The 13013-nt window shown below is 53.0% G+C and overlaps 1 protein-coding gene across 1 annotated transcript in view; it reads left to right on the top strand.

The window, feature by feature from the left end:
* Positions 1–13013, top strand: part of ENDOV (endonuclease V) — a 53501-nt gene that overhangs the window by 20227 nt on the left and 20261 nt on the right. The window contains 4 exon segments of the mRNA XM_022589401.2: positions 5892–5996; positions 5999–6084; positions 6087–6116; positions 6118–13013. The exon segment at positions 6118–13013 is cut by the window's right edge and continues 20261 nt beyond it. Coding sequence (XP_022445109.2) covers positions 5892–5996; positions 5999–6084; positions 6087–6116; positions 6118–6144 — 248 coding nt within the window. The 3' untranslated portion in view covers positions 6145–13013.

The raw sequence follows: 13013 nt of genomic DNA, 5'->3' as shown, positions 1-13013 counted from the left end.
ATCTTTAAGTGTACTGTGAATTGGCTTTTAGTATGTTCAGAATCTTGTGCAGGCACACCACTGTCTAGTTCCAGAACCTTTTCCTCCCGTATCCATTAGCAGTCACTCTCCTCCACCCCTCCCCCTGCCCCAGCCCCTGGCAACCACTAATGGGCTTCCTGGCCGATTCTGGGTACCTCATAGGAATGGAGTCACACAGAGTATGTGACCTTTATGTCTGGAGTCTCTCCTTAGCATGAGTTTTCAAGGTTCACCTGTGTTGTAACATGGATCAGTACTTTCTTCTATGGCCAAATAATATTCTGTTGTATGGATAGGCCACATGTTGTTTATCCATTCATCTACTGATGAATATTTGGATTATTTGGGGCTATGATGAATAATACTGCTGTGCGAATCGACGTACAAGTTTTTGTGTGAACTTACGTTTTTAGTTCTCTTGGGAGTGGAATTTCATGGTAACTCTCTGTTTAACTTTTTGAGGAATAGCCGTACTATTTTCCTCCTGTTTTCCGTGGTGGCTGCACCTTTTTACAACCCCACCAGCAACACAGGGTTCTAAGTTCTCCACATCCTCACCAACACTTGTAATTATCTGTCTTTTTGATTCTGGCTATGCTAGTGTATGTGAAATGGTATCTCATTGTGGTTTTGATTTGTATTCCCCTAATGACTAATGATCTTGGGCCCCTTTTCATGTGTATATTAGCTATTTGTATGTCTTCCTGGGAGAAATGTCCACTCAAATTCTTTGCTATTTTTAAAATTGGGTTGTTTGTCTTTCTGTCATTGAGTTGTACGAGTTCTTTATATGTCCTGGGTACCAGACCCCTTTCAGTTATATAATTTACAAATAGGTTCTCCCATTTTGTGTGTTGTCTTTTCATTTTCTTGATAACATCCTTTGAATGAAAGTTTAAAATCTGATGAAATCCAGTTTATCTGTTTTTCACTTGTTGCCTGTGCTTTTGGTGTCATAATGAAGAAACCATTGCCTAATCTGATGTCACAAAGATTTCCTCCTGTGTTTTCTTCTAAGAGTTTAATAGTTTCAGCTCTTACATTTAGATCTTTGATGCATTTTGAGGTAATTTTTGTATACGGATATTTGGGTCTCTTGCGATTCCATATGAATTTTAGAACCAGCTTGTCCAGTTCTGCCCCAAAAAAGGCAGTTGGAATTTTGATAGTGATTGCACTGATCAATTAGTAGAGCATTGCTGTCTTTTTTTTTTAATAAGTTATTTTTTTTAATAAATTCATTTTTTAAATTTATTTTTGGCTGCTTTGGGTCTTCGTTGCTGCGCACGGGCTTCTCTCTGGTTGCAGCGAGCGGGGGCTACTCTTCGTTGCGGTGCGCGGGCTTCTCATTGCGGTGGCTTCTCTTGTTGCATAGCACAGGCTCTAGGCGCACGGGCTTCAGTAGTTGTGGCACGCAGGCTCAGTAGTTGTGGCTCATGGGCTCTGGAGCACAGGCTCAGTAGTTGTGGCGCACAGGCTTAGTTGCTCCACAACATACGGGACCTTCCCGGACCAGGGCTCGAACCCGTGTCCCCTGCATTGGCAGGGGGACTCTTAACCACTGCGCCACCAGGGAAGCCCTGAGCATTGCTGTCTTAACACTATTACGTCTTCAAATCACTGAACACAGGGTCTTTTCACTCATTTAGATCTTCTTTAATTTCTTTCAATGATGTTTTGTAATTTTCATTGTACACGCCCTCCCTGTACGTCCTTTGGTAAAATTTATTACTGAGTATTTTATTCTGTTTGATGCTATTGTAAATGGAATTGTTTTATTCATTTTATTTTTGGATTGTTCATTGCTAGTGTATAAAAATACATTTTTGTATCTTATATCTGGCAACTTTGATTTTTGTATCTTATATCTGGCAACTTTGCTGTATTCATTTATTAGCTCTAATTGTGTGTGTGTGTGTGTTCTTTAAGGGTTTTATATATCAGATCATGTCTTATGTGAATACAGTTTCACTTTTATTTCTTCCTTTCCAATCTGAATGACTTTTATATCTTGTTCTTGCCTGGTTGTCCTGGCTGGAACCTCCAGTGCAATGTTGAATGGAAGTAGGGAGAGTGGACGTCCTTGTCTGGTGCCTGATCTTAGGGGGAAGCTTCACTAGAGTGTGGTGTTAGCTGTGGGTTTTCCATAGATGCCCTTGATCCGGTTGAGGAAGATCCTTCTATTCCTAGTTTCTCTGTGTTTTTATCATGAAAGAGTGTTGGATTTATCGAATGCTTTTTCTGCACCTATTGAAGTGATCATTTTCCTTCATTCTGTTAATGTGGTGTGTTATATTGATTGACTTTCATATTTTGAGCCACTTTTGAATTTATGGAATAAATCCTTCTCAGTCGTGGTGTATAATCCTTTTACTAAGCTGCTGAGTTTGATTTGCTAGTGTTTTGTTGAGGATTTTTACATCTGTGTTCATAAGGTGTACTGGTCTGTACTCTTCTTGTGGTATCTCTGTCTGGCTTTGATACGAGGGTAGTACTGACTTCATAGAATAGTTAGGAAGTGTTCCCTCCTCTGAGAAGGATTGGTGTTGATTCTTGTTAAACCTTTGGTAAAATCACCTGTGAAGCCAGCTGGCTCTGTGCTTATCTTTGTTGGGAGGGGTTTTGATTACTGATTCACTCTCTTTTGTTATAGATCTATGAAGATTTTCTGTTTCTTCAATCAGCTGGTAGTTTGTGTGTTTCTAGGAATTTGTCCATGTCATGCAGATTATCTAATGTGTTGGCCTACAATTGTTTGTGATATTTTCTTTCTATTTCAATAAGGTTGGTAGTAGTGTCTCCATTGTGCTTATTGACTTTAGTGGGTTAGTCTGGCTGTGAGTGGTTTTTCTAAGAGGCCCTCTCCCCACCCCCAAGATGCCACTGTTAGTGCCCCTGGCTTGAGTGGGGAGTGGGAGGGCAGAGTCCCCTGCAAATTTCAGAGGGTCAAGACTCAACCTACCTCTGCTTTCAAGGGTTTCCAGCTCTTCCCAGAAGCCCCAAAGGGTGTAAATCCCACCCCATCAGAAACTAATTATGGCCCCAATAAATCCTGGGCCTGACCTCAGGGGGGGGAGTAGGGTTCCAGGAGAACCAGTTGGAGGATAGCAGAGACGTTGTTTAACCCTGGGTGGGCTGAGTGGGGGGGTTAAGCCTGGCATGGAAGGCTTGTGGGCAGAGGTGGGGGCGTCTGAACCTTAAAGGGACGAGAGTTTCAGCTACAGTCTGATGGAAGAGAATCTGCAGCAGTGGGCAGTGCCATTGGCCCCTTGGCCCTGTCTACTGGCTACACCAAGGCCGTATCAGAGATGAGATGAAGAGGTAGAGCATGTCAGCAGCTTGCTGGGACCCCTGGCTCACCCCAGGGTGGTGGGTGTGGCTATAGCCCTGAGCATCTCGAGGGAGGGACCATGCTGAGGGTTCATGTGGAGGGGTTGGGGAGGCTGGGGGAGTGCAGAATCAACTAGAAGGGTCTGAGGTGGTGCCTGGGGACCTACTGGCTGGGGTCATTCATGGGAGAGCAGGAAAGCAGTGGGATTGGGAATGGGGAGGGCACTTGGGGGTGGCATGTCCTGCCCACCTCTACCCCCCACCCCCAGAGGCTCTACCCTGCAGAAGGCTGCACAGGAGCCCTAAGTGCAGTGGTGTCTGGGCTTCTTCTCACAGAACCTTAAAAATAGGGCCGAGATGCTATCCATCTTCGCAGATCACAGCCCACCCCAGAACCAAGAATAAATCTCGAAACACTCAATAATTCAAGTTGGATCCAAATAGATTTTTCTGTTAGCCTGGCAGCCTCTGTGCCCCTTCCCTGGGTCCCCAGGGGCTGAGCCTGAGGGGCTCCCACGAGGTGGTGGGCTGGCCTGACCATTGCAGGTCACACCCAGGCCCCTCAGGACACCCGCCTCCAGGACCCCAGTCTGCCCACGCTCCCCTCACCTGGAGCAGTCAGGAATGGAGGACACCCAGGGCTAGGAGTCCTTTATGATCAGGTCAAGGAGGAGGCCCAGCCATGTTCCTAGCTGTCCCAAGGATACCTCCCTTGCCCCCCTACTTTCTGATCACAGGCATTGGCCTGTTTGAGCTTGGGTCTGAGCCAGGCTTCTTGGCCCCTTTGACCAAAACACCTCCCCTCCCCTCCTAGGCTCCTGGGGTCTCAACTCTCCAAGGCTCAAGGGCCAGCCTGGGCTCCAGGGGAGCAAATCCCCCCACTTAGGCCCCAGTCACTGGTGCTCACACACCCCTCAGGGTCTGCATTCCTGCCTCCTCCTGGAAGGGTCCCTAAAGGGGCTTCACCTGGGGCTCTGTGGCCTGGAGTGAACAGCTGGGGACAGGAAGCAGGGCCAAGCTTTCTGCCCAAGGCCTCTGCATTTGCTGGGGGTGGGGGTCCTCATTGGCCTGGCCCACCCACTGCAGGTTTGGCCCAGCCCCAGCAGTCCCTGTTGCACTGCCCTGGCCAGGCCTGAGTAGAGTTTTACCAAATTATTAATTAAAGGCACAGGCATGCGGCAGCTCTGACATCCAAATGAATAACACACTGGGTAATTAGGAGAGGTGTCAGGGAAATGATGGAGCATGGCCTGCTATCCCCAATTCACCTCCCTGGGAAGCAGGAGCAACTTCTCTGTTTCCTACCACGATGGGCGGCACTGGAGGCGGGGTAGGGAGTGCAGGCCAGAGGGGCCAGGGCACAGCTGTTGCTTGTGGACAGGGCTGGGTCCTCCCCAGTCTGGTTGCTCTCCACCCAACCCGGAGAAGACCTGGGAACAGGGCAGGCAAGGCGAGAGGTGGGCTAATGGAAGAAGGATGCGGTCCCAAGACAGATAGGCAAGCCGACCTGGAGGGACTCAGAGAGAAAGATACTGGGGGAGACTGCTGGAGGCCCGTTGTGGGGCAGGGGAGGAAGGATCCAGACCCGACTCCAGCACACGGGGTGTCCTGCCCTGGAAGAGGAGACAGCTCCCTAGGCCCTTCCTTGGGGCTGCAGGGGCCTGATAGAGAGCTGGGAGTAGAGAGCAGGCTGGAGTAGTTTTGTCTTTTAGTTACTTAAATTGCACTGGTGTTTTGGTGTTTGTTTGATTTTTAATCGAGGTTATAAACGTACATAGTTTAAATAGTCAAATAGTTCTATAAGATTTGTAACGAAAACCCAGTAGCTCCTTATTCACCCACCCCTCTCCTCTCCTGACTTCCCCTGCTCAGAGGCAAAATTTTGTTATTTTAGTTTTCTTTAGTGTGGGGGTTTTTCATATTTACTTCTAAATAACATGCTAATGCTGCCTTTCTCTTTTTTGTTTTTCTGTTTTTTTAGATTTAGAAATTATCCATTGACTTTCTGCCATGGAGGTTGAGAGTTTGTTCCCTCTCACATAGCCTCTCATACGCTTTCCTTCCACCCATCTTCTCATTTTCATTGAATCAGAATTCAATGTCTGCATTATTCTTTCTTTGCACGTACTGTTCGTAGCTGAGTAATGTAATGTAATTACATCTCCTTTTTTGTACAACCTCTTGTTTTTCCTGCACTTGATAATTGCCTCATGTTTTGGATTTGGTTTATTTTCTGTGTATCCATTACTTACTCCCAAACCCTGCAATGGAAATATAAATCTCTTTTTGGTACATTCAAAGCATCAGGCCATCTTGAATTTATTTTTTTCTCGGAGCCTGTGGTAGCCAGCTTCCAAGATGGCCTCCTGGGGCTGGTGTAGCCCTATGACCACACTGAACAAGGTCCATCTGTATGACCAGTGGAGGTGCAAAAGTGAGGGTGTGTCATTTCTGATACTAGGCCTAAAACACATTGGGACTTATGTCTTGATGGTGCCCCTCCCTCTCTCTTCCCCCCTCATCATTCACTTTGAGAGAAGTCAGCTGCTGTGTCATAAACTGCTCTGTGAAGTCCACGTGGCAGAGAACTGAGCCCACCTGCCCGTCACCATGTGAGGGAGCCATCTTGGAAGTGCACCCTCCAGCCCTGGCTGTCATCTGACTGCAACCTCATGAGAGACCCTGGGACAGAACCAGCTAGCCAGTCTGCTTCCAGGTTCCTATCCCTCAGAAACTGTGAGATAATAGACCTTTGTTCTGGAATAATATTTTTATGCAGCAAAACATAACTAATACAGAGCCACTCCTCCCATGCCCACCTGTCTTGGTTGCCTTGTATACCTGATTCACATCCGCCTCCAGGGACCTCTCTCCACCCTCGTTTTGCTCCTGCTCCTGTTATAATGGTGTGCGTCATCTAGTGTCTGCTTGAGAACTACAGCTCCACCCTAGCCCCACTGTAGAAACTGGGGAGACCTTGGAAAGGGGCTTAAGTACCCAGAAGAGTCCTTATTTCTGAGGCACAAGGACACCACGACATCTTTCAGGAGTCTGTCAATAGCCTCAAGATGAGCCACATTGTCCTGTGTCTCCCAGGTGGGTGGGAAATCTGTTCGCTCCTCTGGGCCTGCAGCGCTGTGTGGGGCAAGGCCACCGCTGTCCACGGTGCTGAACTCAACGCCGTCCTGTTGGCCTCAGGTGCCAGCCCCAGACGCTGGGTGGCCTCGGCTCTAGCTTTCCTCCTCTTCAACCCAGATCCCCTCTGTCCAGGCCTCGCCTTTCTGCACTAGGCTGTCTTCCTGCTCAGGGCTCCTTCTTGCTCTTGTAAGCAGACCCCACATGGGCTCTGCAGACAGGCTTGAATCCTGAAGTAAGAGCCTGTAGGTGTTTGAGCTGAGAACTCTCCAGATTACATGTGACAGAAGTAAACTTAAACCACCTTAAGCAAATAATAGGGCCTTGTTAGTTCACTCCAGGGCAGAGCTGGCTGTGAGTGGCCTGGCTGCAACACACGTCTATCCTCTCCCTCTGTGCCATTCCCAGGGGGGCTCCCCTCTGGGTGCTAGATGGCTGGCAGCAGCCCCATGCTTACTTTCTCCCCTGTGGTGTTCCCAGGCAAAGCGCAGCCTCTACCCTAAAGGCTCCATCGCAAGCCCCAGGCCCTGGGTTCTGGATGGACTGTGATCACTGCTTAGTTTTATCACTGCAGCTGGAGGGGAGGGGAGGCCATGTGTCCAGCCTGGAGCCGGGGAGTGGAGTCAGCCGCAGCCCATCTTATGGAGGGGCGCTCCTCAGTGGACAGACCACTGTCAGCAGAAGGCACACCTGGTTGGGGAAACTGAGGGGAGGGGACTCCAGGCTCTCTGAGGATGCTCTGTTCCCAAGGCCCTAAGAAAGCACCGTCTCTTCCCAGCAGTGCCCCATCTTGTCTCCGGGCAGTTCTCTTCCCATACCAGCAGGGAATGGCATGATTAAGTCTCCATTATTAACTTGCCAATCTTGTTTCTGGGGCACAGATGCTGACGGCTTAGGGGACCCAGTTGGCATATAACGAGGTCTCTGTGACAAATTACTTGGGTGTCAATTAACTATCTAGAGAAATGTCAAACAGGATCTGTCATGCTGGTGGTGAGGGACAGCCAATTAACCCGGAGTGGTTAATGCAATCCACGCAATCGCCTGCCTCAGCCTCCGGCAGGGCTGGGAATGAGGAAAAAGGCCTAGGGTGTGGGGTAGGCGGGGCCTGGCCTCCGTCTCCCTGGGACACACTTCTGCAGTCACACTGGGGTGCTCAGCACATGGCTCTTGCCTTGCAGCCTGACTCTGTCCATTCTTTCATTCATTCCACAGCCACCTGCTGGGTCAGGCCTGAACTGGTCACTGCTGGTCAGGGGGTGGGACAGTGCTGGGGAAGGACAAATGTGCAGACAGGTGTCCATGACTTGCGTGGGCTCCACAGGATCCAATATGGATAAGAGTATCCTCAGGGAAGGGTAAACTCTAAAGGGGTGAGGGCAGGGCAGGGAGGTGAAGGAGGAGTGGCCAGGTCCCGGGTGGCAGTCAGGTGGAGGGCACCCAGGGCAGCGCAGACAGAACAGTACCCCGGTCCCAGTGCTCGGAGCCTTTGGCAATCAACTGGCAGACCTGAGCACAATCCAGCTACCTGACTCTGAGCCATAAGACTTGGAGACAGTTTCTTCAAACTTTTCTAAGCCTGTTTTCTCACCTGTAAAATGGGGCTAAAAACCCCCAGTTCCCAGGAGTGTTGTGAGAGCGAATGGGGCCCTGTGTAGACATGCCTGGCCCAGCACAGGTGCTGGCTGAATTTGGATCCCCCTCCTTCTCCCTGCAGGTGAAGCCTTGGTCCCCAGCTCACTAGTGGGAGGCTCAGATGGAGCACGTGCTGGGGAGAGGCACAGGGTGCAGGCGCAGCCTGGGAGGAGAAGGGCATCCTGGAGGGGCTGGTGTGGGCTGGCCAGCGGGCCCACAGGCAGACACAAAGCTGAGGGGCGGGGTTTAGGGACTCTGGCTACCCCACACGGTCACACCATGCCATTTGGGTTTTGCTTGTTTTCAGGAAAGCACACTGGTCACCTGGAGGTGGGTCCCTCTGGTGAGGACCAGTGACCATGCTCTGATCCTACCCTCTTCCCATGCCTCTGCCCGCACCATCCCCCCACCTGGCCCGCCCCTCTGGTAGTGGTGACCCCCCCCACCCTGTGGTAGCCCCCACCCCCTGTCTGCTCGGCAGGTGATGGGCAGCTGCCACTTCCCAGCCCCCCAGCTACAGCGCCTCATGCTTATTCATGACACTGACATATGGCACCTCCGTGGGGCGGGGGGGATCGGAGGGAGCTGCCAATTGTGAGGGTGCAGCGTGTCCCCATTGGAGCCCTGCTGAAGGAAAACAAACGCAAGATGTGAGGGGAGCAGAGGCGGCCTGGGGGCGTGCGTGTGTGTGCCTGCGTGTGCCTGTGCTCGCCTGCACCGCGGGGGCGCCGGGAGGAGGGGAGGAAAACAAAGGGTGAAGGCGGGGGAGAAAGGGAGGCTGCAGGGCTTGGAAGTGAGCTTTGGTTGTCATGGCTTCTGCCGTCTCAGTTAACGGGGTCCTCAGAGGCCAAGCTGTCCATCCCTCTGCCCCAGGCAGGCTGGCTCACACCAGCCTAAGACCCCTTTCACCTCTCTCCCCCTCACCTCTCACATGGGACACTGGACTAGAGGCCATGAACAAGATAAGGGCTCAGCAGCCAGCAGCCCCATTTGCAGATCATTGAAATGTTCTAATTCTTTCCAGAATCAGACAAATTTAGCTTATGTCAAGCCAGAGTCCATAGGGCTCCAGACTTAGCCAATTTATTTTCCTGTTTTTATAGAGGATGGAAAAGTATGTGCACCACCACCCAGCAGTTCCCCTCCCCCAGGCTGGGCTGGCCCTCCAGCTCTGCTGGCCACCCACGGGCTACAAAGCTCTGTTCCTTGGCTGGGGAGGGCAGAGCAGAGACAAAGACCGAGCTCTTGGGGTCCTCAGCCAGCCCCTCCTCCTGGACCCAGGGCTTGAGGCTGCTGCCATGGAAACGAGGCTGTTTGCCAACTGGCCACGTGCATCCCGGAAACAGTAGGTGAGTCCAGGAGCCAGTGGGTCCAGGAACTGTGACCACCTCCCAGGAGGCCCAGCCCTAGGGTCCCTTGACCCTGCTCTGCCATCTACCCCCATTGGTTGTAAGAACTCAGGAGAGAGAGAGAAGCTTGCTGAGGGAACCTGGGATGAGGCTGGGGCCAAGACAGAGTGAGGAGCCCCATGAGGCCCAGCCGAGGGTCCCACACTTGTACAGGAGCTGGATGCTCTGAACCCTCTTCCACAAGCCTTCACACACGCTGTGTGCAGTGGCTGACCCTGTGGGGTCTGTCCATGGAGTCCACCAACCCCCTCACTTTAGGCCTTCCCCAGGGAGTCAGGGAGCTGTAGAAGCCTGTCCCCCAAGGGTGCAGCCTGCTAGAGAGCTGCCCATCCAGCAACTCCCCCGCAGGACACTCGGATTCCGGCCTTGGACACCCTGGTCCCCAGCCCTGGTAGGCTGTCTGGGTGGCCTGACCCCCTCCTGGCCCAGCCTTGGATGAGGGGCCCCTGCCCCAGCCAAGTGTCACGTGAGCCCTGTGCCTGGCTGGCATGCTCTCGTCCGGCAGGCGCAGGGCCGCTGCGCTTCAGGCACCGCTGTACATAGAGGCATCTGCTGTTCACTGTCTCCGGGCAGATGGGCTGCCAGTGAGCTAAGTGTGTGCGGGGGAAGGGGTGCCATAGGAACCCCTTCCCGCGGTAGCATGGGGGCGGGAGAGGCAGGCGCCTGCCTAGGGAGAGCGGGGAGCACACAGGAGGGAGGGGCTAGGATCGCATGGGCTCCCCGTTTGGGGTGAGGCCTGTGGTGCTGGTTCCTGGGCAAGGAAATCCCAGCAGGACCGCCGAGGGGAAGGGAAGCCTGGAAGCAACCCCCCTGTCACCACTGGCTGGGTGACCTTGGGCAGGTCCCTTTCCTCTCAGGGCCTGAGGGAATGAGTTTGGATTGTCTTCAGGATGCCTTCCAGTTCCTAAACCCTGAGCTTCAGCAGGATGGGGGCATCCTGCCATCTGAGGGACCTCCTGTGTGGCAGGGGAGTGGGGGGCGACACACCAGCACAGTCTGCTGTGGCTCCTAGAGAGGTTGGGGTAGTGCTGTGTGTCAGGTGAGGTCACTCTGCTGATCACTCTGCAGAGTGGGACTCAGCACCGGCTTTTGCAGCCCTGCCTGGCGGCAGCGGGAACCACACAGTGTGGGTCCCGGCAGGTGATGGGGGCAGGATGCCAGCTGAGGTGGGAGCCCTGCCCTGATACAGACATGGCTACCCCAAAGCCCAGCCTGCTGGACCTGGACCTGGGGCCCATGAAGGGGGAAGTGTGGGAAAGTCGACAAGGAAACAGCCCAAGACCACTGACAGCCTCGGAAACGCACCCAGGAAGGCCTGGGGCAGGGGTGGGGGAGGCCCACTGGGCAAACCCCTGAGCCATAAGACTTGGAGACAGTTTCTTCAAACTTTTCTAAGCCTGTTTTCTCACCTGTAAAATGGGGCTAAAAACCCCCAGTTCCCAGGAGTGTTGTGAGAGCGAATGGGGCAGCAGGAAGGCCTGGGGCAGGGGTGGGGGAGGCCCACTGGGCAAACCCCAGAATCCTGCTCTGGGAAAACCTAAAGGCTCCTCATTCATAATGATGGTGAGCAGAGCCACTGGGGCCTGGCTCAGCGCCCCCCTCGTGTGCCAGATGCCACCCTGAGCACTTGGCACCGTGGCCTTCAGTAATCGGCCCAGTAGCGGGGGAGGCAGCCATTACCGCACTAGACAGAGGTGGAGACTGAGGCTTCGAAAGATTACGTGGCTGGCGGAGGCCTGTGGGCCAGTTGGTGGCTGAGCTGGGAATGGAGCCCGAGGCCAGCTGGCTGCACAGCCCTGATGGTCAGCTCGACCCCCTGGGCACCCTGCTGCTAGGTGCCTTGACCCTCCACAGCTCCAGAAACCCAGGGGAGGGTGCCAGGTGCCTGGTGTCCCCTCCTCCTTCCTCCGTCCCTGGGAGGCCCCCACCCCACCCCTGCAGCCGCCTCCACCCGCCTGGCTGCAGTGACTCAGCTCAGCTGTTCCTCAGCCACTCTGCTTGCTGGTGCTTGCCTTTCTTCTTCTTTTCCAACGTGTGACATTGCCACTGTGCTGTGGCACAGTGACTACCTCTGCCCGGGACTGTCCGTGGTGGCCCCAGCTTGAGGTGGCCAGATGGCCGGGCCTCACCCCCAGACTCTGGTCATGGGAAGAGAGACTGTCACCTCCAGAGCGGGCACAGCCCTCACCTTAGTTCCGCCTGACCCGGGCACAGTGCCAGGGGACACCTGTCCAAAGTCACCCTTCACAGCTGCCTCAAGGACCTGTGTCCTTGACGTTGTAAGTTGGGCATCAAGAGGCCAGAAACCCTTCTAGGGAGGGTGACCCGGAGGGGATGGCCAGAGCCCCACTTTTCAAGAAAGGGGTAAGAAATGGAGAGATGTGTCCTGGAGAAGACTGGGGCAGGGGCATTGCCCATTGCCAAGGCGGGGGTTGGGGGAGTGAGTTACACGAAGAAGGAAGGGCTTTCCCTCAATGAAGGAAGACTCCCTGATACTTGGGACTGTCAGTGGAATTCGCTGTTTTGTTAGGTGGTGAATTCCCTTTTCCTAGGAAGATTGAAGCTGTGACATGGACAGGATTCTTCATGGGGTTGAGCCCAGTGTGGTGGAGTTGGTGGGAAGAGCATTAAAAGCTGGAGTTAGACGTTTCGGGTTTGAGTCTCAGGTTTGTGTAAACTCAGGCAAGTCATTAAACCTCTCAGAGCCTCAGTCTCCTCTTCTGTAAAATGGGATTAGTATTTCCTTCACAGGCAGTAGTGAGGATCCGAGGAGACAGTGTAGGATAAAGGGCAGTGTAAACTGCAGAGTGCACACAGATGTTTTTATATTCTGGTTCTGACCCATGCATCTTGCATCTTGAAGGTTCTCCATCTCTGAGAGCATTTTCTGCCAAGGATGGGAATGAGCCCCATCAGAAGAAATGGCCCAAACTCCAACAGAGAATTTGGGGAAGAGGAAAGGAAGCACTTTGGGAGGTAGGAAGTCAAAAGATGAAGGGATTGTGGGACCCACCCTTCCCCTTGGGCAGGAGGGGCAGGGCAGCTTCTCCTGCCTCCTGGACTTGGAGATCTTGGGGGTCTGAGGCGCAGGGGGGCCTGGGAGCCCTCAAGGAGATGGGGTGTTCATGATGCCTGGCCTTGGGGAAAAGACAATGATGGGGATACGGGAGGTGGTGGGAAGCTCTGTCTGGGCAGCCACAAGCTGACTTGGGGTTTGAGTAGCAAAAGGAGATTCGACAGCCCCATGGATGCTGGGCTCGGGCAGCTGGTTTCTCCTGCCCGAATGTCCCTTTCCACCTCACCTCTTCCTCTTCTCCCTTGCCACCTTCTCAGTGCCCATTTCTTATGCCTCTTGGAGTGGATGAATGGCTGGGGGCCCAAAGATGGAATCCTAGAACCTCAGAACGTGACCATACTTAGAATAGAGTCTTTGCAGATAAAACCAAGTTCAGGATCTTGAGATGAGATCATCCTGGATTAGGG

Source organism: Delphinapterus leucas, chromosome 19, assembly GCF_059928025.1.
Source record: "Delphinapterus leucas isolate spDelLeu-1000000601 "Yukka" chromosome 19, BTC_Dleu_Yukka2, whole genome shotgun sequence".
In the NCBI taxonomy this organism is placed as follows: Eukaryota; Metazoa; Chordata; class Mammalia; order Artiodactyla; family Monodontidae; genus Delphinapterus; species Delphinapterus leucas.
The sequence above is the reverse complement of the archived record's forward strand: the minus strand, read 5'-3'. Positions and strand labels throughout refer to the sequence as shown.